This window comes from Cebidichthys violaceus, unplaced genomic scaffold (assembly GCF_023349555.1).
Source record: "Cebidichthys violaceus isolate CVI_PGR_0920_01 unplaced genomic scaffold, fCebVio1.0.p SCAF_3, whole genome shotgun sequence".
In the NCBI taxonomy this organism is placed as follows: Eukaryota; Metazoa; Chordata; class Actinopteri; order Perciformes; family Stichaeidae; genus Cebidichthys; species Cebidichthys violaceus.
The window spans coordinates 9,825,863-9,849,732 of record NW_027176483.1 but is presented as its reverse complement, the minus strand read 5'-3'; the positions used below and the strand labels follow the sequence as shown (position 1 = coordinate 9,849,732).

Sequence of the window (23,870 nt, the reverse complement as noted above, 5' to 3'; positions counted from 1 at the left end):
TGCACAATAATGTGTTTAAATCATGTTAAATCAAAATCGACAGGTTGTAAGCCAGATACATCAAGTCTTCAAGCTTTGCTGGAGAGACGGGAAGCACTGAGCCATGACTGTGTATTATCAAAGAAATATTTCTTGGCCGGCATTAGATGAGCCCATGATAGATTTCCGGAGTGGACAGACGCCAACCAACATGGCTTCATTTGAACTGAGCGTGATGCACATTGTCTTTCAGCGGGCTGACCGTGACTCTTGGGCCCCAAGTTGTTCCAGATGGGTCAAAGGTTAACTGATTTGGTGAGGGTTGTCTCCGGGGGTCTGATTGGGAAGCTGACGGCCCACTGAGTGTCCTCTGCAAAGTGCAGTCCTGTGTCACATACTGACACACTCATGTTTGCCTTGAGTACCATTGGGTCCTCTGTCGTGTCCTGAAAAGAACAAACATGCTGTCTGTGAAAAAACTCTCACCGTGTCTGGTCCTTTGTTCTCAACCTGAGCTGGATGAATACAGTCATGGTGAAAACACAAGTGGGATGCAGCATCAACAGAGGTGTCTTGCTTCCTGTATCTATTGATTCTTTGTGATTGTAGCCTGCTTTTTTATTTAGTCACCAAATCACACCGGAACCTAGATGACAGTCTTCATCTAGGCTCAGAATACAGACGACCATGCTTTGTACCTTGTTAGTACACGGTTATGTGACAAATGCACATGGTCCACATGGCTTTTGCTTTGCATCAGAACTGCCTGTTTGTGTGTCATGTGTTTGTTGTTATGGAGGGGTAGGAGGCTTGCGGTGTGCCTTCTCCCCTCCAGCTGAAACCTGTCAGTCCCCCTGGGGAGCTGGGCCCAGGTTTACAGGACAGCTGAGGCAGCCCTGACAGCCCGGCTCATCTCGTTTGGAGCAAGGCATGCCGCTTTGCCGCTTGCTGCCTGGACAGGATTTGTTCCCTTCCTGCCACTTTACATCCACAAGCTCTACATTTAATTAGAATCACTTGTCATGTCTCGTATATCACCTGGGCCTCTTGGTGTCAGCTGTCAGCCAAAGAAATGCGATAGTTATTCATTGCTCTGCGGAAGTGTAACAGCAAGGTCACAGGACAGAATGCACCTTGAGCTAACTGTACTTAATGTGCATGTGTGGCTGCACAGCATGTGGGGTGTCCAACAGAACAGATTTCTCACGTAAAACTCTTATTTTGCATCCAAAACTATTTGATTTTTTTGTTACTTTAAACCACATACCAAACTGATGGAGTCCAGCTCAAGTGCAAAGCTAATGGTAGTCGATGGGTTGGCACTGCCGGGTTGAGTGGACTTTTAGAGGCTATTAGTGGCCCTAGTGGGCATTGGCTTGTGGTGCGGCTTTGACTATCTGAGATCCCTTTCTGTAGAGCTGGATGAAGCCCAAAAAGCACAGAGGTAACCAGGCAACCATGTGGCTCCAGGGGCATGTAAGCCTTGCTTACATGAGACCCTGCGCTAAAATAAAGCATACATGATGGATGCAATAACCTCTGACCTGTGTTCACATCTGTGTGGCTCTTGCATTTTGAATTACTCACCAGAATTCTGTGCTCGTTGGACACTCACCTGCCTCTGTCTGGTGTCTGTGCAGGCAGCCCCATGTACCATGTTTGTTTTTGCTTTGATAATGTTGTCCCTGTCACTTTAAATGGCAACGTTTTTTTCCCCCCGTTCCTCTCTCGTTCTCTGTCTCAGTCTGTCTGTCTCACTCTCTCCCCCTGCTTTAACAGCCTGGTTATATAACTCCCTTTTCTCTCTCAGACATCCCAGAGCTCTTGCAGTCAGCTGACAGCACCCAAATGTCTGCTGGTAAACACACTGCTTTCTGTCTTTTCTCTCTCCTGATTTTTTTCTTTTTTTTCTTTTTACTTCCTCTTCACCCCTCCTACACCCTACTCCTCAGCGATTAGGGATTGATTCTCTCCTCTGTCCCTCTGCCTCCTCTTCCATTGGTTGGGCTCCATATCCCCAGGCCAGTTTCCACATATTAGCACCCGAGGCCAGGGGAGGCGGGCAGATTCGCATTGCCTGCCATGGCCCATGGATCCTGCAAGCCAGTGAAAAATGAGCTTTACAGAGGCAATAAATTGCATCCAATTTAGAGATGAAGGCAGAAATAAATTTCTCTTTTCTGAAGTCTGAAGAAAGGGGGAAAAAAAGCCCCTAGATAATTTCTGTTCCATCTTTTTTATGTGAAAAATTCTTTGAAATACCCTTTTTTGTTGTTGGAATTCATGAAATAATTATGTGTCTGCACTTTGATTGCCTTTTTATGTTCAGCAGGTTATGAAAATAATCATTCTTGTCTTTGCTGACGTGTTTTGCATCTTGCTTGAAATGTGTTTGAGTCAGAGGAGACATTTTGAAAAGATACATTTATCAGACATGATTTGGCACACACACACAAGCACAACTCTCCCCTCCCCATTTCTCATCATTGCATTATCCTAAATGAACTGTCCAAGAGGCTTAGGCTCTCTCAGCTCACTGCTGCAAAAGTCTAGGAAATTGTGAGAGATAGTCTCAGAAATGATGAAAGGAAGTGTTTAGTAACGACCACATCTACTTTCTACCTCTCCTGTTCACTGCCTGTTCCCCAAATGTTTTCCGAAGCCTCCATCACTCCTTCACCTCCTTAAATGGCTCCTGAATTAATGAAGATCTTAGCAAAAACACTTCAGTCTGTAAAGCTTGCATCAACAGTGCAAGCCAATGGAGGGCCTAGCACGCATTTTCCCTTTGGTGATGTGCAAGCCTCCTATTATACTCTGAAGCCCAAACTCCAGGCTGAGATGTTTCCCTTTGTGTTCAGGTAGAAGGAGTGTTGTGTGCCAGTGCTTTCCTGTGTATTACCCAGCCTGCCAAAAAAACAGTGGAAGAGACATAAGGGGGATACACTCTGGAGAATTGCATCCCATTCTGTTTTTCTTGTCTCTTTTTTTTTTCTCCAAGGGATTTTTCTTCTCAGTTAAAAGGCTATGTTTCTCAACACTATTTCAATGTGCTGACACCCCAACTGTGAGGTGTTGAAATTGGCAAAAAAAAAAAAAACGTTGTCAGCGCACGGTGTTGTGGTGCCAGTGAACTCTAAAAGTACAACATGAAAGGGGTGATTTTGTGTATGTTAGAGTGCATTTACTGACAACATCGCCATGCTGTTACTCATCACTGACTTCACCCTAGGAGATGAATAATGGCAAATGGGCAAACATTCTTTGTTTGTTGTACACTCTGACAGTATTTACTTTGGATCACATAGAATTGTTTTGTTTTGCAGCCAAATAAGCACAAATGGATTTACAGTGCTAAGCGTTAGGTTGTTTGTTTCCCATTTTAGATTGTACCACTGTATGTTCACACTCTCTGTGATCATTAATGGAAAAGTGTTACATGCTACATGAAAGTACAAAAGTGCATGAGGAAACTGCTTTATTGGACGTTAACGCATCATGTATATTAAGTTGCATTTTGTCAACAGTTTCACTGTCTTGGGGCTGATGCTGCAATGTACCACAAGCTTGTGCTGTTCATCTAAGCAGGCAGTTAGCTAAGCTCAGCTGATTAATAAATAACCATGCCATGGTCTTGGATCAGTGCACCTCTAATGTGCTCAGACTCTCTGCCTTGTTCCTGTTGCGTCTATATTCCGCTTGACTTCGTAAATGCAAAGGAGGGGTGGGGTCTTTCTGCTGTCTATCAGCATGTCGTAGGGGCGTCTCAGCATGTAGTCATCAAAGCCCGCTGTGGCATGAGCTCCCCTCATACTGCCTTGTTTGTCTCTCCACATGGCCAAACGCAATTGGACGTGAGCTCCCCGCAGCTCAGCCTCCCCCCCTCCTTGCTCTCCTCCCCTCCCTTTGCTTGTGTAAATTATGTAAGTGCAAGGGAAGCAGCGGTGATGAGGCATACAGTGGTGGCATTTCAGTAACCCGGGTTGTGAGCAGCACATGTGAGCCCCCTATAGCCCGTCTGCCATGCTCTCACATGGTCTGCCCACTGCATCAGCTACACCAAATGCATTTTTAACTGGGGTTTCCAGAGCAGCCTGACTAGACATGGTGAAGACATGAGGTTAGTGGGTTCACCTCACTGACTGTTCTCTAGTTAGGGGCTGACATCTTTAAATGTGCTGTCTGTGTATTGTGTAGCCATGCAGGGGAATTCTCCCTCTCTCTCTCCACAGCGCAGACGAGGCTCTGGCTCTGTGTTCAGCCCCTCTCATAAAATAACAATAGAATGGCACTTTAAAACGCAGACCTCACAGGTATAAGATAAGCAATCGGCTCCAAAAAAGGCATGCTAGCAAGACAGATGGACTTTCATAATAAAGCTTTATATGTGCTTTTTGTATTTCTCATGGATTATTTGGTGTTTAATTGGAACATTTTAATATCCTACAACATATTTTAGTGATCAAAGTGCCAACCCCATGGTGTTAAATATCTGTTCCTACAGTTCTGTCTGATTATGTCCTCTAAATATCCTTCTTGTGCTTCAAAGCTGCTCTTTTGGGTAAAGAACTTACCATATGAAATTGTGTCGAGCAGACATGGGATACCCCATCTCTGTCTTTCGTTCTCTCACTCATCCATGCACACACACACACGCACGCACACACACACGCGCGCGCGCACACACGCACGCACGCACGCACGCACGCACACACACACACACACACACACACACACAAAAACACAAGGAGCCTAGCCTAACTCAGACTGCAGTTGTGATGAAATAATTATGAGAATGATACTCTTTCTGATAATCAATTTATCAGCAATGACAGCAAATATTGTCCAGTTCTATGAAATTATTTGCTGATTTTCTTTTGTTCTATTTGAATATCTTTAGTCGAACAGTATAAGAAATTTTAACACAATTGAAAAAAATTGACATTTTCAGAATCAGGACCGTTTATTGCTAAGTACGTTACACATACAAGGAATTTGACTTGGTGAATGGTGCACAATAATAAACAATAAACACAGTGCAATAAGTGAGACATAATTTAAAAATAGAAAAATATTCAAATTTACAATACAAATTTAATAAAAAACAATAAAAACCAAACGGACAACAGTACGTTAAAACAAGTATGAAAGCGGCAAGTGTATTTCTATATAGAAAGGATGTGCAAGGACAATAAATTAATCAAAAAACAAATAAATCAAATGCATCAATACAAACTATTAGTAGTTGCTGCCCCACCGAATACATCAGAACACAAATCACAAGCCATATAACTCACCTGTGCAATCCTCCTCCTCTCATTTAGCCCACTCTTTACACTCAATAATATGTAGCTCATCTCCTCTTGCTCTCTGCTGGTGGGACCTCTAACTGTGATTTGCGACAACGGGTGTCAATCACCCTACAGGTTCAACAGGTTCTCTTACCTGTCTCTTACCTCTGTAGTCCGACCTGATACACTCTTCAGTCCGCCTCACCTGTCTAATGGCCAAACGTAACAGTTGCTCTGTTGTAGCTCTGTAGATTGAATAGAAGGTAAGTGCCTTCTCTTCATCTTTCTGATCATCCACATGGTCTGTGAATTGCTATAAGTAAGTGTGTCCCATCTGCAGAGGCAGAAATCAATAGGTGCTCTTCACGCCGCGCTGAGTTTGTCTGGCTTCTGAGGAATAATTAAAGAGCCAGCTCACTTCACACAACCAAGATGACTAATGCTGTTTAAGGAATACCTCTCTTACATAAATCAATAGTTCTTGTTTCTCTCTCCTCATTTCCCTCTTTCACACTCTCTTCTTCTTCTCCTCCTCCCTCTTGTTCTCTGTGTGTGTTTGTGTGTGTTTATCAAGGCAGACAAAGTTCTCATTTCTGCTTGTAGGTCAGTGTGTCACTGTGCCATGACCATGATGCTTACGCATTTTGACAACCTCTGAGTGGAGAGAGAAAAAAAAAGTACCCCCCCCCCCCAAAAAAAAAGCAAGACAGATGCAACAGATTCAGTTGTAAACATGGAAATGTTAACTCTCTGTATGTGGCACTTGTTATTAACCCTGCACACAGGGGTCAAGGCCAGGAACAAAAGAGCATGCATCTGTTTAGGCTGCTTGTTCAAGTCTCTGCCCCCCAACAACAGAGAGGCATAATAAATATGTGTGAAATAATGCATGGTTATGAGTGAGCGCCATGCACACCTTTCCACCATATTAAGTTTTCATAATTGAATAAAACATGGAAGTGCTCTGAACATCCCCACAGAGGGAAATGGCAGTCACTAAAGCATAGAAGCCAACTCAATAAAGAATTGCAAATGAATAAGTGATGAGAAGCAAACGAAGTGTGGCATATGAGAACAAGGGGGTGATTTACTCTAAAACAATATTCGAAACAGCAGGTGAATGAAGGGCAGTAATTACCTTGTAAAAGGAGGGTGGTTGTGAAGTGGTCGGCCTCATATGAATTACTACTGGGCTTTGAGTCTGGCCTGTTATTTTCAAACCATCCGTTTTTTAACTAGACAGAATATCAAATCAAATGCAAACATGACCAGAGAAACATTTCTGTCAACCATATTTTCAGTTACACACACAGAAAGAGAGAGAGAGGGAGACGGGGGAAAGCTGGGAGAGGAGGTACACTGTGAGATATCCTGAAGGTCCTTGGCAGCATTAGAGAAAGGCCTGCGAGGTTAGGAAACATCAAATCAATGCATTGTAATGTGAATTGACTGCTGACTTTGATCATCTGCCTTGGGAGTGCTTTAGCATTGAGTGCTGTCACACTGGCTGGGTTAAGCAAATATGGCATGGGCTGAAATGGAGAGAGATGGGGAGGAAGAGACAGGTTAGAATGGGGGGTGAGAAAAAAGGGAAATGCGATGCCTGGCTTTCATCAGAGAGTAATGGGCACATTAAAATTCAATGTCTGCTTGGTAAATGGCATACTGTAGATGTTAAGCATAGTTAAATTGATTCATAATTGCACTTGGTGAATATATATATATATATAAATGACATGAGGGGGTGTTTCTTAAAGGTGCAAGAACAGTTTGGGAGAGTTTCGATCGTATTTCAATGGCTCTCAACATGGCCGGCGTCGGTGCTAACGGTGCAAACTACGGCGAAAGTGCTGACAGAGCTAACTGTGTTTACCTGGGAGGCAACCGGAGGGTCTGTACTACGCTTTCGCAACAAAACAGTAACGGCAGTATGAGAGCATTGCAGATCGACGGCCGTGAGCTAGCCAGTGTTGCACTCTCACATTCACGAAAATGCACTAAAAGCACGCAAGGCTGGCCCACCTATGTCAACGAAGCACAGAGAAGCTTGGATAACAACTCACACAGAGGGAGAGCGAAGTCATTCTCTGTTTAGGTAGACATTACTCTACTATAACTTTACATAGCAAGTAGTTGTTCACTGCTTTATTAATGGTCAAATGATTTTAAATACAGCTCCTATAATAGAGTAATCATGCACTGTTGTCTCTGAAAGTATTTCTTTCTTTTAAACTGCAGTGGTTGGGGGAAAAAATATTTTTAGCCCAGACTGAACTGTATAGCTGGGCAGACAGCTGATGTCCTTTCCTCCAAAATGATGGGTCAGCCCTGCTTAGTGTCAGAAGCTGCTGATATCCTAGCTCTGAAAGTGGAAATGCTCTTAAGCCTTTCTCCTATAATGGAGTGGCCAGTCTAATCTTGCCCGCTCTGAGTGAGAGCAGGTAAGGAAGACCGTTTTTACCACAACAGTATGACCCTTGCTGTGGCACTACACTGTTCAGATTACAGTTCAGTGCAAGAGTGGCATCCTTGTTCTTTTGCCACTGTCAGCTGCACCATCCAGTATCCTCAGGAGGATGTTCCTCTTACATAAGGCACACAGTGGGAGGGTTTTGGATCTGAACGCTTTGTTAATGCTGCTGCTGCTGTTTTATTTCAGATTAAAATCTGTAACTGTGATTTAAAGGTGCAATGCACACGATTCAGAGCATTAATACAGCAGCAAACAACTGTTTGCTATGTAAAGATATAGTGGAGTAATGTCTACCTAACCAGAGAATGTTTTCATTCAGTCATATTTTTATTACTTTTAGTAAAAAAAAGTCTCCCTTAATTTCTATCAGCTATTTTTTACATTAGTTTTAGTCTTGTGACAAGTGTCCTTTTTCACCAGATTATATTGAATATTTCAGTCAATGTAGTCAAGCCAAAACAATAATTTTACCTGCAGGGATGGGACAAGAAGGACTGAGAGCGCTGCAGCATGCTGTGTGTGTGTGTGTGTGTGTGTGTGTGTGTGTGTGTGTGTGTGTGTGTGTGTGTGTGTGTGTGTGTGTGTGTGTGTTTGAGACACAGAGAGGGAGTGATTGAGAGAGGCAAAGAGAAGATGGAGGCAACAAAAATAAAGAGAGATTTGGGCTTTTTATTTTTCATAACTACATTTCAGTCGTGTCTTTTTATGTCAACGATATTGCATGTTTAAAAACATCACTGTGAGTGTTTAATGACGCTGGGGACGTCTCATCAAAAAGTTTTTGAGGAACATATTCCATCATTTAATTTAATGAAATCAACACTGAAGTGTGTGCATGTGTGCATGTGTGCATGTGTGCATGTGTGCGTGCCCCACTGGCTAGCTCACGGCTGCCTCTCTGCACTGCCTCATATTGCAGTTACAGCTGGTCGTTGTGGAAGCATAGCACCCACCCTCCGGTTCCCCCTCAATTAAACTCTGTTAGCTCTTACATCACTTTTTCCGTTGTTTGCACTATTAGCACCGTTAGCACCGTTAGCTGCGAACTACTGGCTCAGCCGTTGCCGTGTTGAGCGATAGACATGCTCCAAATCTCTTACATAGTACGTCTGAGAAAATTGTTTGAAAGCAGCTGTTTATCTGTAAATATGTGCTCTCTTTGTCCAAAAATAATAATAATAATAACAATACTTCATAGAAACAAAGGCCAACTGAGAAAGATGGAAGAGAGGGCTCAGACAGAGTGTTTGACTGAAAAACACAGTGCAGTTATGTCACTGTGACAAAGAAAATATGAGGGAGGGTAGATGCTGTACAGGAAGAGAGAAATTCCTTGAGTCAAGCTGCAAAGAGCAGGAAAGAAAAGCCCAAAACCTCTTGTCACTGTGTGAAAAGAATAGCAAGACGACCCGTAGGTATTGGGCTGCTAGGTGCATCTCCTAACAAGCTGACTGTTCAAAGGGTTTTTAGTGCTCTAGAGAACATGAAAGGCATGTTTAAAAATTTAAAAGCCCGATCTGTTCCAGTGCTATGGAGCGGCAGAGGGAAGCAGATTTTTACGTCGCCATAATTCCCTAGTTGCTTGCTTTGTAAATTAATTAAGATGTTTATGACAGCTGCTTGCACCTAATGGAATGCTTATAGACTATGCTATTAATTATTACTGCTGGCCACGGCTGCAAGCTTTCATATTGCTGAGAATGTATGGCTGCGGCTGCAGTATAGACTCCCAACTCAGCCTCAGCCTCAGCGCCCTCTTGACTTTGTGATTGCATGGAGTGTCAGTGGGCTGACTGTGCATATGTTGTGGATGTGTGTAATGCGTATTGGGCCATTTGTGTACTCCGTATGCTTGTGATACCATGTGTCTGGCCGTCTATATCACAGTGTTGATAGTTGCGTAAATGATAATGTAATGTAGATGGAAATGGGCAGTATGCCACAAAGCTTTCCTGAACACAACAGGGAAGGTTAGAACTGCCTTTGTTATAGGCCAGCATTGTGATTGCTGATGCTGATTGGATGTTTCCCTTGTGTAAAGTGCAAAATTTGTGCTCTCTGTCTGTCCTCTCAGTAACCTGGCTTGGCTGTAGGATTTGTTATCTTGCTGTGCCTCCTGGACAAATGCCCTTTTTTATCGTGTGACATTAGGAGTGTATATTCGGATTGTCATCTTCCTACTTGGTAAACCACTAGCCCTTCCAGTTACCTTGTCCTGTTGTTAGTGTAGGGCAATCGTAGCGTGAACTGTAACTGACCTCATGAGCCTGGAGGAAGTTCAGTGGTTTGCTCCCAACCGTTAACTTGGCTCTGGAGTTGTGCTTTCAGTAAAGAAGAATAAACAACTCAGCTGCAATGCCTATGAGTGTGCAAATGCTAGGATAGCTAATTATAGTTCCTCTTTCATATGACTTCACCCTAAGTTCTTCCTCTGACATTGTTATGCAATAGCATAAGTATAATCCCAGCAGGAAGCTTTGTAGCAGCAAGATACATTAGGCAGAGTTTTTAGATATAAATTTAGATATTATAAATTGCTGGTTGAGTTTGATCAATTTCGATCGTTGGTGGTGATGTGGTGTTGGAAAGTAAATAAGTGTATTTACTCAAGTACTGTATTCAAGCACCATTCTGGGGTACTCAAGAATATTTTTAATGTTATACTACTTTATTCTTCTACTCCAAAACATTTCATGAAATGACGGCAACGGTATTTAAGATACTTTAGAATGTACCACATTATACTGTAAGGAATATTTTTACTAACTACTTTGCTACTTTTAAACTTTTAAAATTGAGTATTTTTACACTCTGGTAGTGCTATAAGTAAAATATCTGAATGCTTCCTCTGCTACTGCAAAGCATGTACTTACAATTCATAAGCCATAAAAAATTAATACAAATTATCACGATAATTACCCTTGGTAGATGTTCTATTACTTACTATCATACATATCAGACATATCAGTGGTTTTTAACCTCGGGGTTAACCCCACAAGGGGTTGCAAGACAAATCTGAGGGGTTGCCAGCTGATTCAGAGGACAGGAAAGCAGAAAGCCCTGTTTGTTGCTTCACCAAATTATATAAAATATATAGATTTTTTTCTTGGGACATTAGTTATGATTTAATCTATAATTTGTTTTAATTAATTATTTATTTATTTAGTTATTTATTTATTCTCTTTTGTTGAACTGGACACAAGAGCTAAACAAATGCAGCCACTGGTGTGGGGTTGCAAGCAGACATTGCTTTGTTTTATGGGGTCACAAGCCATCAGTTTGAAAACCACTGAAAGATATGATGATATGAAGACAGTGCTTATCAGCTTTGTAGTTACAGTGTTGGTGGAAAGAATCTCTTAACAGTCAGGGCGTCCAGACTGGGCGCCTTGTGGTATCAAGTTACCCAAGAGTCCATGTGACAAATGAATAACGTAACACAGCTCAGTCTGTTGATTACACTACGTGAGGTAGGTTTGTACTCCTCTATCCACGCACAAGTGAGGCTTCATGTCTTCGCTCTGCAGAGCTTTATCCCGCGTTATCCTCCGATTACATTTACATACAGAATGCAGCGGGGGGAGGGAGAATGCAAAGTATGAATCACACTCCACCTGCGCCACAAGAGGCGATGTGTGAAATATGTATTCAGTCTTTCATCAACCTCTTTATCTGCTACATATGGGTTATCCTCGCGAGTAAAGTCCTCTGTTGTGTTAGCTTTGAAACGGGAGGTGGAAACTGTGATCTGTGTTCTATTAATCATAGTCCAGCTCTGTGGCTGTCCCGTTATCACACGTGTGTAATTACCGGGTATCTGTGCTTTAAGCATGCTCTGTTGCCTGGAAATGGAAGAGTGGCTCCACTGATGAACTCCCTGCTAATAGGGCTACCTTTGATCTGCATGGAGCACGGAGGGCTTACAGAACTCACAGGTTTTAATTATGAAATACATGAAAAATAGATGCTGCACTAAGTGCCGACCATGACTGCAGTGAATCACAGTAGCAGTGGGCTCGCTTGTTTGCCTCTGCTTCTTCTTCCTTTATGTCTTCCAGTGCTCCGATATACCTCAATCCCCATCTCTCTGACTCAGTTCGTTACTGCGGAGAAGCCAAAAAGACGAGTCCATGATATTAATTAGTGGATTGACAGACATGTAATTCATCTCAGAGGAAGTTTTCATTACATGGGAGGCTTCAGAGGGGCAGTTTGGCTTATTGGCAAGTGCTAAGACCAGACCTAATGGGGCTGCAGTTCCCTCCCTTTTGAGCAATTACAACCAAGTCCTTATCAGCAGAGCCACGAGTCCACTGTTGTGGGACCTTGACTTCCAACACACTCGCATGGAGTGATCCTTCCCCATAGACCCTTGTTCATTAGACAAGTGCCTGCTGTACTGTACTTTACTGGATGAGAATTGAGACTGAATGAGTGATGGTAATGAAAGGGTTCCAATATATTTCTGAGTCAGCCTTTATAGAGCTGATATTAGCTGACATTAGTTTGTCATCAAAGCTCTAGTCCCCCCAGCCGTTCCTTCCCAGGCTTGTGTGGACAGTCTATTGACAGACCTGGACAGCTCTGGTAACAGATTGTCACTAACTGTCAGAGCACATATCAACTCATATGTTCTAATCCCGTCTTTTATAACTACTACTCTTGAGATGATATGAAATACCGAGCTCGGACAGGGGAGTTGAATAAACAAACATTGAACAACATCTTCATCATGATGTATGCCTTTTGGCAAAACCGCCGTGGTTTCCTGAAGTAGATGGCCTGTGAATCATCCTTTGCAAGACTGACAACAGTCAAAAATATAAAGTGAAAACAAGCAATTTCTGAGATTCTCTTTATTTAACTGCAGTGCGCTGTGTATTGTGAATATTTAAGCATTCTGAATAGGTTAGCCCAGAGGGGCACATCTCTTTCGGCCGACTGTAATACTCTTACAACCTATTACTGTGCATAACTGGAGTGTGTGCCTCAGGAGCTGCAGGTAATTGTATTCCCCCTTTAGATTTCAACTTGTGTAGGGCTAATATATTGTAATGTGATTAGAAGAGTTGTCTCTGGGGAATGCTACTGTTGACTAGAGAGGCAGAGCAACCTCTAACCTCTATGTATACTGTATTGTGATATTGGGAATTGTGTTGTATTTTTCTGTTTACATTCTGAAAATAAGATAATACTGAAAGGCTGCAATGTTTTTTTTTATTTTATTTTTTTATGTAATTACACCACTTGAAATAAACGGTCCACTGACAACCTATCCGTTTCACATCTGTAGTTAAAGCCTTTATGTTAAAGTGGGTAAACACACCGAGTGGTGGCCTATTCACACTGCTGTTCAGTGTAGCTCAATAAAGGTAAAGTAAGCCAGGGTGGTCTGCTGAATATGGTTTGTCTTTATTTATGGTGCGGGCTGAAAGGCTATTGGGTTTCATGTGTGGTTGAGGCTGGATCACTGGGAGATTACCGCTGGGCTGGGAACCGCCAGCACAGAGAGTAGACAGAGGCATGCCTGTGCCCCTGGCCTCACTTTGACCAGTGCCCTGGGCCTTCCTGCATCCGTCAGACCCCTCGGGACCAGCTCGCACTCAGAGGAGAATTACTTAATAGTACAGCTAGAGCCAGGATCAGAGTGAACAACATCAGAGCGGCAGAAAACCCTAACATTTTGGCTTTTCACCTGCAGTACTGTACTGAATCGTACAACAAAACCACTGAATGCAATGCCTCAGTGGTTTCTGATTGAACGGTTCCTTTTTTTAGTTTGTAGATGTTTCTTGAATGTTTCTTCCTTCGCCATAGCTGACCTTCACCGGTCCTCTGAGCATGTTGCCGATAAATACTGAGCACAGAGAGAGCGTAGTGATAAATATAAGTACAACAGTTATATGAGCCATACTCCACAGAATAGTCATTAACAATAGGGCTGTTGGCACCATGTAGCCTTGGACGTTGTACAACAGAGTTCGTTTTGGATTTTGTCTTTTTTTTTTAAGCTCTCAGCTAAGTGAACCTGTGCAGCAGTGTCTTACCAATAACAATAGCACTTATCACAGCGTTCCCAGCGGTACAATTAAAATTCCGTCAGAGTCTTCAATCTGCCTCCCAGCCATGCCTGCTGTTTCTCGGCCCTCCTGGGCCACGTCAATTCCTCTGCTGCAATGTATAATTCACGAGCCACCAAACAGCACTGAGGACTCACCTGGAGACTCACAGGCCCAGCAATGCAGAACCGCGCGGGGGGAGACATTGTACATGAAGCCTGGGAGACATTTGTAGGGGGCGAAGTGCGTGTGCCATGTTACCTCAAGTCAGCTAGGGTTTCTACGATGTCAGGGTCACCCTGATAACATCCCTCCTCCTCCGCTGGGATCATTCAACTTATTTCCTTTCTCAGTAAGGCATGTATGCTTTTATTTTTTTCTGCCCTTTCTCCTTTCATCTTCTGAAAGACAATTGTGGTGTCCTCTAAAACTAATTTGGATGTATATCTTCTATTTGCAGACAATTCCATAGTGATACATTGGCGTAACCTGTGGAGTCTCGGAGTGGTTGCTTTTAGTTAAAACCAATTAGAAATGACCAGAAATAACAGCGCCTGGAGACAGAGAAGTCATTTTTCTCTTGAGCCTCCCCAGAGAATTGGCCTCTCCATGGATTAAGTGTTTTAGTATATTAGGGGGCAGCTGATTAGAATCATTGTGCTTTTTTAATCATTACATTTTTGCATGTATAGTTTATAGCAGGATAATAGCTAATAAGGCTAAGTGTGTCACTGCAAAAGAGAAGATTTTTTACATGACTTTGTGATGAAACTTGGCCTTCAGACTGCCAAAGTTAGAACAGCACAGAGGTCCTTGAATCAGCTCATCCATCCTATTTTATGACTTTTGATGAGTAACCTTGCATCATATCTTTGTACTTTAGCTGCACATAACACTGTCTGACCGTTTACATTACTTTAAGATTTTTTTTTTACATATGAATTGCCCACTATCTAAACAAGTCACTTACTCATTCAATCCTGAATTTGTACTATGTCAAAAGCTGTATATTTACAGCAACATAACTCACAGCAAAACATATTTTGGAGCTTTTTGATGGCTAAGAAGAGAAACACATTAATTGTTTCTAGTTATTTTCTCTCAGGAATGTAGCAGCATTCTGTCAGGCGGGCAGGCGGCAGTACTCAAAAGATGGACTACTGAATGTGGCTTCATCTATCATTCTTAAGATGACCACACTTAGGCACCATCATTAACCAGCAACCTCAGGAGTAGACTAAAATTAACCGTCCCATACAACTGCCATCATTAAGACAGGACCATAACCAAACCTTCTCATTATTGTCTGATGTTTTTTCTATCTGAGAGGCCTTATTAAATGTACAGAGTCTGTACCGCTAGCATTCCCAAAGCCTATGCTTTGTCTGGGAATTCCAGTAGGTGTCTAGTCCGTCCCTCACTGGGCCCTCACTGGCTTTCCCAGCAGCTGGGTCTGTTGGGCAGGCTATGTCCTTGTGTGCGGCGGGCGTGCAGCGGTGGCATGTGGAGCAGGCGGCAGGAAGCGAGCCTCCCTGTCTCCCCAGACTGAACAGTGAATGAGGATAAGTGAGGAGCACCAGTCAATGAATCAAGCAGCAGGAAGGGAGCAGCCAGGGGGGGAGTGTGACGTCCCCACGGGAGAGGCCTCGCATTAGGAACCTCCTCGTCTGTGTGTTTCTGGCACAGGTTAAATGGATCGCTCCCATTAGCGCGCTGAGAGGACAGCTCCATTATATGAAGGAGACTGTAACTTTGAATGTCACGGTGCAACAACCCCAGAGCACGCCTCGTCTCCCAGGGAGGCAGGGTGACAATAACCATCCATGATAATCATTCCCTGTCAGGCTTTAAGGAACCTGAAATTATGACGTACAGCCTGCCATGCGCCTCAGACTTCATTACAGCGCTGTCACTTTGAGTCGCCTGCGATGGCACGGTGCTCCACAGCCGGCTGCAGCACTGAGGCTGCCAAACCCAGACTCACTCTCCTCCTGTCTAAATGGCATGTTTACAGGATGTGTGCCCCCCCTGCAGATAGATGTGGTGGAGGTTAACCTCCACTCGCCTGCACAGTTCCTCTCTAGTCTAGGCGAAGTCTCATGAGAACATGTGCTGAATTGTTTGCCAGTGCAAGTGAAAATATGACTGATCAAAGGCCACACATTGACAACTGTCCCTCCTATCGGGACAAATGTTGAAATTAGAATCAAACTGCTTATACAGACAACAGGCTTGTCTTTTAACTTCAGTATCCATCATATATAAATAATCCCCAGAAAGCACTTGGGTGTTAATGAAAGGCGGACGTCGTGCTGTAAGAGTGTTTATAGCAGCCTGTTTGTCAGCCAAGGAGAGCTTCACCTCCACACTAACCTCTGAACCTGCCGTCCAGTGGAGAAGACATGAGCTGGCAGCCATTGCCAATGTCAGTGCCCAGAGCTAACTCCTTCTTTCTCACCGCCTGACTCATGCATTGGCTTTGTGGCCCCTTCTCCTTGCCACCTCCAATCACAGGGCTCTGAATGACACATAGAGGAGGAAGTGGGCCCACGTACCACCCCTCCTGCTTCCTGTAACCTGCATAGCAACAGGCCAAATTAGCCTTTGCTGCGAGGACAGAATTGGTTTTCTCTCTGCACCTTAGAACACATTAATGAAGAGAATCGTTTTCATATTATTAGGTTTTTGGGATGCGGTGAGTTAGAGATAGACAGTTGTTGTTGGGACTCCTTATCAGAAACAAACACTCAGCTCTGACTACTTTGGCTGTTTCTGTGTTTACTTCTGGAGTTTGTGATTTACATGTATGGTACATATTATCTCTTTTTGTACATCTGTTTTTATTGACTTTTTTACATTTGCTAACGGTACGTGGTGGAGTTTTTCACCACTAGGGGCACAGTAAAAAAAAAGAAAAAAAAAAAAGGTTTATCCGTTTCCTGTGGCTTGAGGACACACTTGTAAGTCACAAGCATGGTGGTGATGTGGTACACATTTCTACTGACTGCAGAGAAAAAAAGTCAACTAGATGATTTAAACAATGCCGGTTTCAAAACAAATTCACTAATATTATGCAGTAGTACATTTTAATGCACATTACGTAATATTAGTTGTAAGAAAAAGTCCAAAGTCCAGTGAACAAAACCATTTACAGCTTTTATATCCCTAATTAAATAGACTTGAGCTCATGGAGCAGTGTGGCAATAGGGGTAGAACTCAAAATTTGTGGTAGGCTTAAGTTTATTAAATAGGAAATGTCGTGATTGTACAATAATAATCATTCGTTACTGCATCATTGACGTACAGTTCAACATCTGAGGATTAGAAACAAGAGCCTTTAAAGTGCCAGATAAATTCTTACTTCTTGTCTTTGTCAGTAAGAAGCAGTGACAGCAGAACAGCTCTCGAGTAGTCACACTGTGGTCTATGTGGCTTTCTGGGCGAAAGCACACGCATATACTCTACGCATACTCTCACATAGACTTGTGTTTCTTTCACTTCCTCCGTCATCAACATTTTGCAAATGGTTGTTTGCAACTTAAAGATCTGTGGTCAGTCAGAAGACAAACAGGCTGCTGTTTTGATTTCTCTGTCACTTTTTGCTCCCGCTGAAATACGGCGCCTTTTGATTTAATAATATCCTTTTCTAATTGTCACCAGACTCCCCCTAAATAGTTTGAGAATGCCTGCTTTATGTGTCTGTCACTGTAATGTGAGGTTTGACAAAAAGCCATTAAAAAGCTGCTAGTTTGCTATTTTCTTCTAATACAGTTTCCACTAAGCACACCAGCTATGTTCCTCACATGGTCTAAGAGGTTGTCTTACCCATCAAAACAAAGAGCCAGTTAACTGCTTAATATTGGCTTTTACAGCTGCCTTGTGTTGCAGCACCTTGAGACCACTGCTCTTTAATGGACCATCAGCTCTTGCTGGCTTCACTGTCATTTGATTGAAGTGTAGAATTAAGACTGGATTACAGTTTATTTTCTCCTTGCGTAAAGTCACAGTTGGACAGAACAGAAGCTTTTGGCCCTGAGCACTGGAACAATGCTAGAGCTCCATCACAGACTGCTGGCCCCTAGGTGACTGTTTTCCCTCTTTCTGCTCAGTGGAGTTGATATTAGTTACGTGTTTCTGTGTGTATGTCTATAGGAGGCTGAAGGGCTTATTTGTTTTCCCCCTCGTTGCTCTTTGACTCGTTTCCCCTCAAACGTGTCTGAAACATTGTTATCTCCGGCCAGACGCCTTTTTCACAGAGTTATTGAATCATGTCAGCTCGCCGTCCCCCGAGTTTCAAACGCAAGCTGTAGAAAAATTAGCCATTGCTTCCGCATGACAAGTGGGATCTATTAGTGTGCTATCGCCCCGCAAAGCACGAGCATCCAGCGGGCCGCTGGGGACCACGGCTGGCTGTGCGCTCGTCCGCGTCAGGCTCCTGGGGCATTAGACCAATGTTGCAGACAGCAAGAAGTGGCTCACTCGATGAGTTGACACCCGAAGGGGCGAGGCAGGGCAGCATGAGCAGTGGCAGCCCAGCTCCACCTCAGCCAGTTGTGACTCACACTGGTCAGACTGGCCACTTGTTTGATAAGCAGTTTGCAACTTCCACACATAACTGCTTGTATCTCATATATGGTTTATCAAACCTTTTCTACCTCTATCATTACATTATCTCTTAGACCTCAGCACGAGGTTTACAGTAAACTGGGGAGTGTAAATTATAGGAAGTACGAGAATAATTTAAATCCTTCATCCTCGACGCCTCAGTGCTCGTTTAATTGCAGCACTGCTTGCTAATATGTTTGACCTTACTTTTATATCCAGTATAATTCCACATGTATGCAAGTCTCACCGATTAAAATGATTACCATCCAATTTCTAAACTACCAGCTTGGCTAAAATGGACTCCTTAGTGGACGGACTCCACCACAGGCCCTTCTAAGTAATATATTGTTACAGCAATAGCAGGCTGCTGTTAGACCACAGCACTGCAACAACTTCATGACATTATCAGTGCTGTGCTATTCTCTTATAAAACATGGTGGAATGTAATTGAATACATTTGCTCACTGTACTTAAGTGCAAATTTGAGGTATTTGTACTTTGCTTGAGTATTTGTATTTTCTACTTTATACTTCTACTCTACTGCATCTCAGAGGCAAATATTATACTTTTTACTCTATTAAATGTATCTGGCTGATTGTTACTTTGCAGATTCAGATTAACAATAACAGCAAATATTCAATTCATATTTAATGAATTCAACCTGATTTTGGTCACCTTTTTCACCATTCTAAAGTTTGCAGGTCTGATTCATTCTCACAATATAAATAATATGTATATTCTGTGCCACTCCACATTGTAATGCACATTTAGATGATGCTACCAGAACCTTCCCATTTTTGATTGTTTTGATTTGATTTGATGCTTTTGATTCTCTTATCAATCACTAGCTTGTCAAAATGTACTGCTGGTATCCAGCACCCTTTTAAAAGTATATTTAAAATATTACATGTAATTGTTTTCTTTATATTCTGACTTAATTGATGTTTTGTACCATAGTTTGTGCTTAGATTTCTACTTTTGACTTGTGTTTCCATATATGTTTTTTGTGCACAGTATCTCTTGAAAAAGAGGTCCTAATCTCAATAAATAAATAAAGGATTAATTAACTAATAGGGAGGTCAAAGTGCCTCCATCCAGCTCTGGGCCAGAGGCTTAGTCATGTGCTCATGTCCAATCAGTGCGGCTGCTCAACGCATTAGCATTCCAAATGTTGTTTGTTTAAGTATAGTTTTGTATTCATTGCCCCCAGAGGATAGAGTTTCTACCACGTTGTCGTGGATGTTAATGTAGCATGGCTGTGGGTCAGACACCAGCCTACACACATCATAGCTCTGGGCCTGCCACTTCAGTGACCTTGGACAGTGACAGTGTGTTGGAGCACAGGGTCAACCTCGTCATCGCCACCATCAGTTAGCTATCAGCAGAGCCATGTCAAGTTTTTATTCAGTGGGTATTTTCCTATTTATTTTTCATGGTTTACTTGTTTTCTCTTTGCAGGTATCTCAGTAACAAAGAAGACACATACTTGTGAGTACACCAATTTTGTATTACTTTGTATTTGTGTTGCACTACAATTTTAAGGCTGTAAACAATGTCATTTCATTCTAAGAAAAATCCTACACTGATTAATGTGGGGAAAACCAAATTCTCCGTACCTCATAGACAGTAGAGATGATAAGATCATCTTGTTTCTGTTGACTCTTCTTTCATCAGTGCCTATATGCATATTGTTGCATGACTAGTATTGTAATAAATCAATACCCTCAATTAGATCAGTGCCATCCACTTTCACTGTTTCGTATTTCTCCATCCTGCAGTGAATATGATGATAACCCCAGAGAGGAAATTAAAATCCTATGCAGTCATATGACTGTTTGATAATCGTGCACAGTTGAAGCAGACCGTGTACTGAAGCACTTCTTTGTTTTCTGCAAGGCCTTGCAGCTGAGCAACACGGATGTGGTGTTGTGTGGTGGTTTGCAACCTCTGAAGCTGCATTAGCTTCCAAGAGTTTGTATTCTTCATGTACAGATCATATCACTGCAATTGAAAGATACATACTTCTTTTTGCTGTACAACAATAGTACACAGGCTTTGCCTTGTCTAACCACCAGCACTGCCTTTTCAATTTCAGTCTGCTCATGAAGAATTGATGAACAGTCAAACCTGTAAATCAATGATTTCCAAGAGATTTGTACTCCATTTTGACACGTGTGAAGTGTGTTCGAAAAGGCATGTAAAAACGCTTTTGTACGGTGTACTGCAGTGTGTCTGTTTCAGTGTGTAGGTCTATGTGTGTGTGTGTGTGTGTGTGTGTGTGTGTGTGTGTGTGTGTGTGTGTGTGTGTGTGTGTGTGTGTCATACCCCACTGTGTGAACGGAAGAAACTAGCCCTGAAGGCTATCCTTTCCCTCTGATCACTCTGATGAAACTTGTGGAGAGGGAAGGCCAGAGGGCTTTTCTGTAAGAGCGGTCGAAGAGTTTCAGATTGTGAGAAGCTGCATCTCGCCCTGTAAAACACCCCAACTCTTTCTTACATCAGACAGCAGGGCAAAGGATATGATCTCCTAGACAGGTCTACCTTACTCAAACAGCACTGTCAAAACAGCAGCATGATTGTGTGTTAAGCTATTTGCTTGTCTGGAGGGGCTCTGGTATTTCTTTTTTGATGTGTGCGTGTGCATGTTCGTGTTTGTGTCAGGATATCTTCAAGGTAGCACAGAAACGCTTTGACCCACCATCCACCGCCCCACTATCTTAATTAGTGCAGCGCTAAGCACCTCAACACCGGAAGGGGGCTCAAATCAAAGAGCATGATTTAGGAGTCTTGGGTTCAAAGCCCTGGGCAGAGACTGGACCACGCTGTCTCATATCAGTGAGAAATATTCAAATCGTGTCCTTGTGAGGAAATCAAAGTAAAGCCCCTTAACAAGAAGTTGATTGCTGTGCCTCACAGACAGGAAGCGGTGGTAGAACCTCGTCAGAACTGTGTGCACAAGAATAAGTTCAAGGGCTGGTTAATGGTCATTGAGAATATGGAGGGAAGGTCTTTCTCAGAGAAGCCTGGTGATTATATGGTGGAGTAATAATGATGGGGATCGCTCTGCCCTACATGGTTATAGCCAGGCTGTAGATCTATTTCTGTTCTCGGAGTGAAAACATTGGCTTCCCCACTATACGCCAGTCCACACTGCCACTCGTAATGTGAGCTTGGCAGTCTTGCTTGTATGTGTGTCCAAGTGTGTGTGTTTTAGGAGGTCTTCCTAGTCCAACCTAGACCACAGGGATGGGCCGTGTCTCTGACTAACTCCCCACTCTGCCTGAGTGATCAAACTGCTGGAAGCTCCCTGCCATGCCAGTCCCCTCATCAATATAAATTACAGGGGCAGCTGTTCACTGGCAGACTCTCCTCTCCTCTCCTCTCCTTTCCTCTCCTCTCCTCTCCTCTCCTCTCCTCTCCTCTCCCCTTTCATTCAACCAACTGGACTAATCATAGAGCCATCAGAAGGTGAAGTATTCTAGATGAAAACAGATACTCATTGTTCCTATGACTGCGATGTCCTCTCTCAAGTCTAGCTGCTATAAGGACTTAAGTAGATTTACTTTGTGAGGCAGCAACCTCTCTTCTTTCTGTCTGACTTCTCTTCTTTCTTCATTCCCTATAAGGGGCGGCCCCTCGACAGCACTTTCTTTAACCACAAGGCTATAATTCTCAGCAAGAAGTCAGCTGTGGTTTTCCTGTACATTTCCCTGACAGTTTAACATATGCTCTGTTTTATTGGCTTTTAGTAGCAGTTGATGTTAAAAAAAAAAAATTGCCTGTGACAGCAGGAGATCAAGGGCTTAAATTGTATTTTTTTTTTCTTCTTGTCTTACTTTGATGCCGGACACCAGATATGCGCGGTCACCGTCTCCTACCTCAGCAAGGCTGCGTTTCTGTGAGATGAGTTTCGGTTTGGACCTGTTGCGAGAGATGGTGTGGAGCAGAGGATCAGATGCAGCAGCTGATTACACTGAGATTAGACGTCTCACCTCTAATCTGCCATCAGCAGTCTGGGGCTCTGTCTCACAGCCCGAATAGCAGAGAGCTAGCTAACGCTCACACACACACAGGTCGTGTAGCCAGGATGCTCTTCCTCAAACAGAGCAGATCTCTTGATTACCTCGAGCTAATCCTCTCTCACTCTTGCAGATGAAGTACAATATACTGATTGTCTGGCTAACTGTTCAGACTATGATACACAATAAAACAAAAGCTTGTGTATCTGCATTAAGTGTATACAAAATATTAGATAAAACATACAAAATTAATTAATAATACCTCCGTATAACAGAAACACGTAACAATATTCTAATAAAATCCCCCAAACCGTCCTCAAAAATCACCTTATGACATTAATTTGCAGTCTTAACAATAGCTGAAAATAATTAAGCATTGTTATTTTATTTTATTTCATTATATTTCCGGGGTGTTTGCAATATTCTGCCAATCCCCTGTATTAATGTGTACTTGTGTGCCTGAGTTTAGATTGGGAATAGAGTGGCCAGAGGGAGGCAGTAGTAGTAGTGAATGTAACTCCGGGAAAAGAAAAAAGGAGACAGACGATGCTTCCTCTTTTCAGTCTTACAGATATATTGTAGAGAGTACCAGATTTTTCACCCTATATTTATCTCCATTGCGATGACAGACTCCTTACACTGATTGAGAAACATGGCCTTGCTCCTGCGTCTTAATTTATTTGCTAGCAGCTTGTATTGAGTTTCTCTCGTCTGAGATCCACACTCACATAGTAATAGCACAGCCAGTCTGTTTTAAAGGAAACTGATGATTTAGATTTTTCTCCACTGTCTTAGAAAAACTGAGTGCTGAGTTACAGTGAAATAATATCAGTCATTGCGATTCAACTCAAAGTTATAAAACCAGAGTTTGTAGATTTTTTTTTGCTTTTGTGCATTTGATATTCCTCTCATAAATGTAGTCTGGTGTATGTTTGGAACAATATGCTAACAGCATTATTAATCCCAATAATGCTCTTTGTGTTCACACGACAGATTTTACCCCCGTAAAGCATCTATTTTACAAAGACATCACATCCTGCTTGGATTTCTGAGTGATAGAATGCTGCTGCATTGGCTCTGTGAATTGAGGTATTTTCAGTTAATCAAACATGAGATTTATAGTCCTTAATAGTGCTGTACATTGCCAATTTAGGCGAATAATATGTCCCAGTTGCTGTCTAATTTTGCTTGGCAACAGGCGCACTCCTGTGGAATCGCCCGGGGCAGTGTGAGTTGTCTCTGCATAGCTCAGTTTTCCATGCTCAGTGGCTGTTTGAAGGTATTTCATCACATTGTTGCCTTGATTCAGCTCTGTGGGGATTTGTTAGTTGCACTCATGTGGGAAGTGCATCCAGTACATTGTTAAGCTCGGGCTGATAATGAAGATCAGCCAGCCAGAGTCCCCTGAGCTACACGGAGAGAGATAGTCTAGTGAGACGCACAG

The 23,870-nt window shown here is 42.7% G+C and overlaps 1 protein-coding gene across 2 annotated transcripts in view; it reads left to right on the top strand.

Annotated features, from left to right (window-relative positions):
- roraa (RAR-related orphan receptor A, paralog a) overlaps nucleotides 1-23,870 on the top strand; it is a 174,828-nt gene that overhangs the window by 94,779 nt on the left and 56,179 nt on the right. Inside the window, exon 2 of one of the 2 annotated variants that reach the window (XM_068724119.1) lies at nucleotides 19,866-19,895. The exons of the other annotated variant lie outside the window; for it this stretch is intronic. Within the exon in view, the coding sequence (XP_068580220.1) occupies nucleotides 19,866-19,895 (30 nt within the window). The remainder of the gene's footprint in view (nucleotides 1-19,865; nucleotides 19,896-23,870) is intronic. 2 annotated transcript variants of the gene reach the window in all.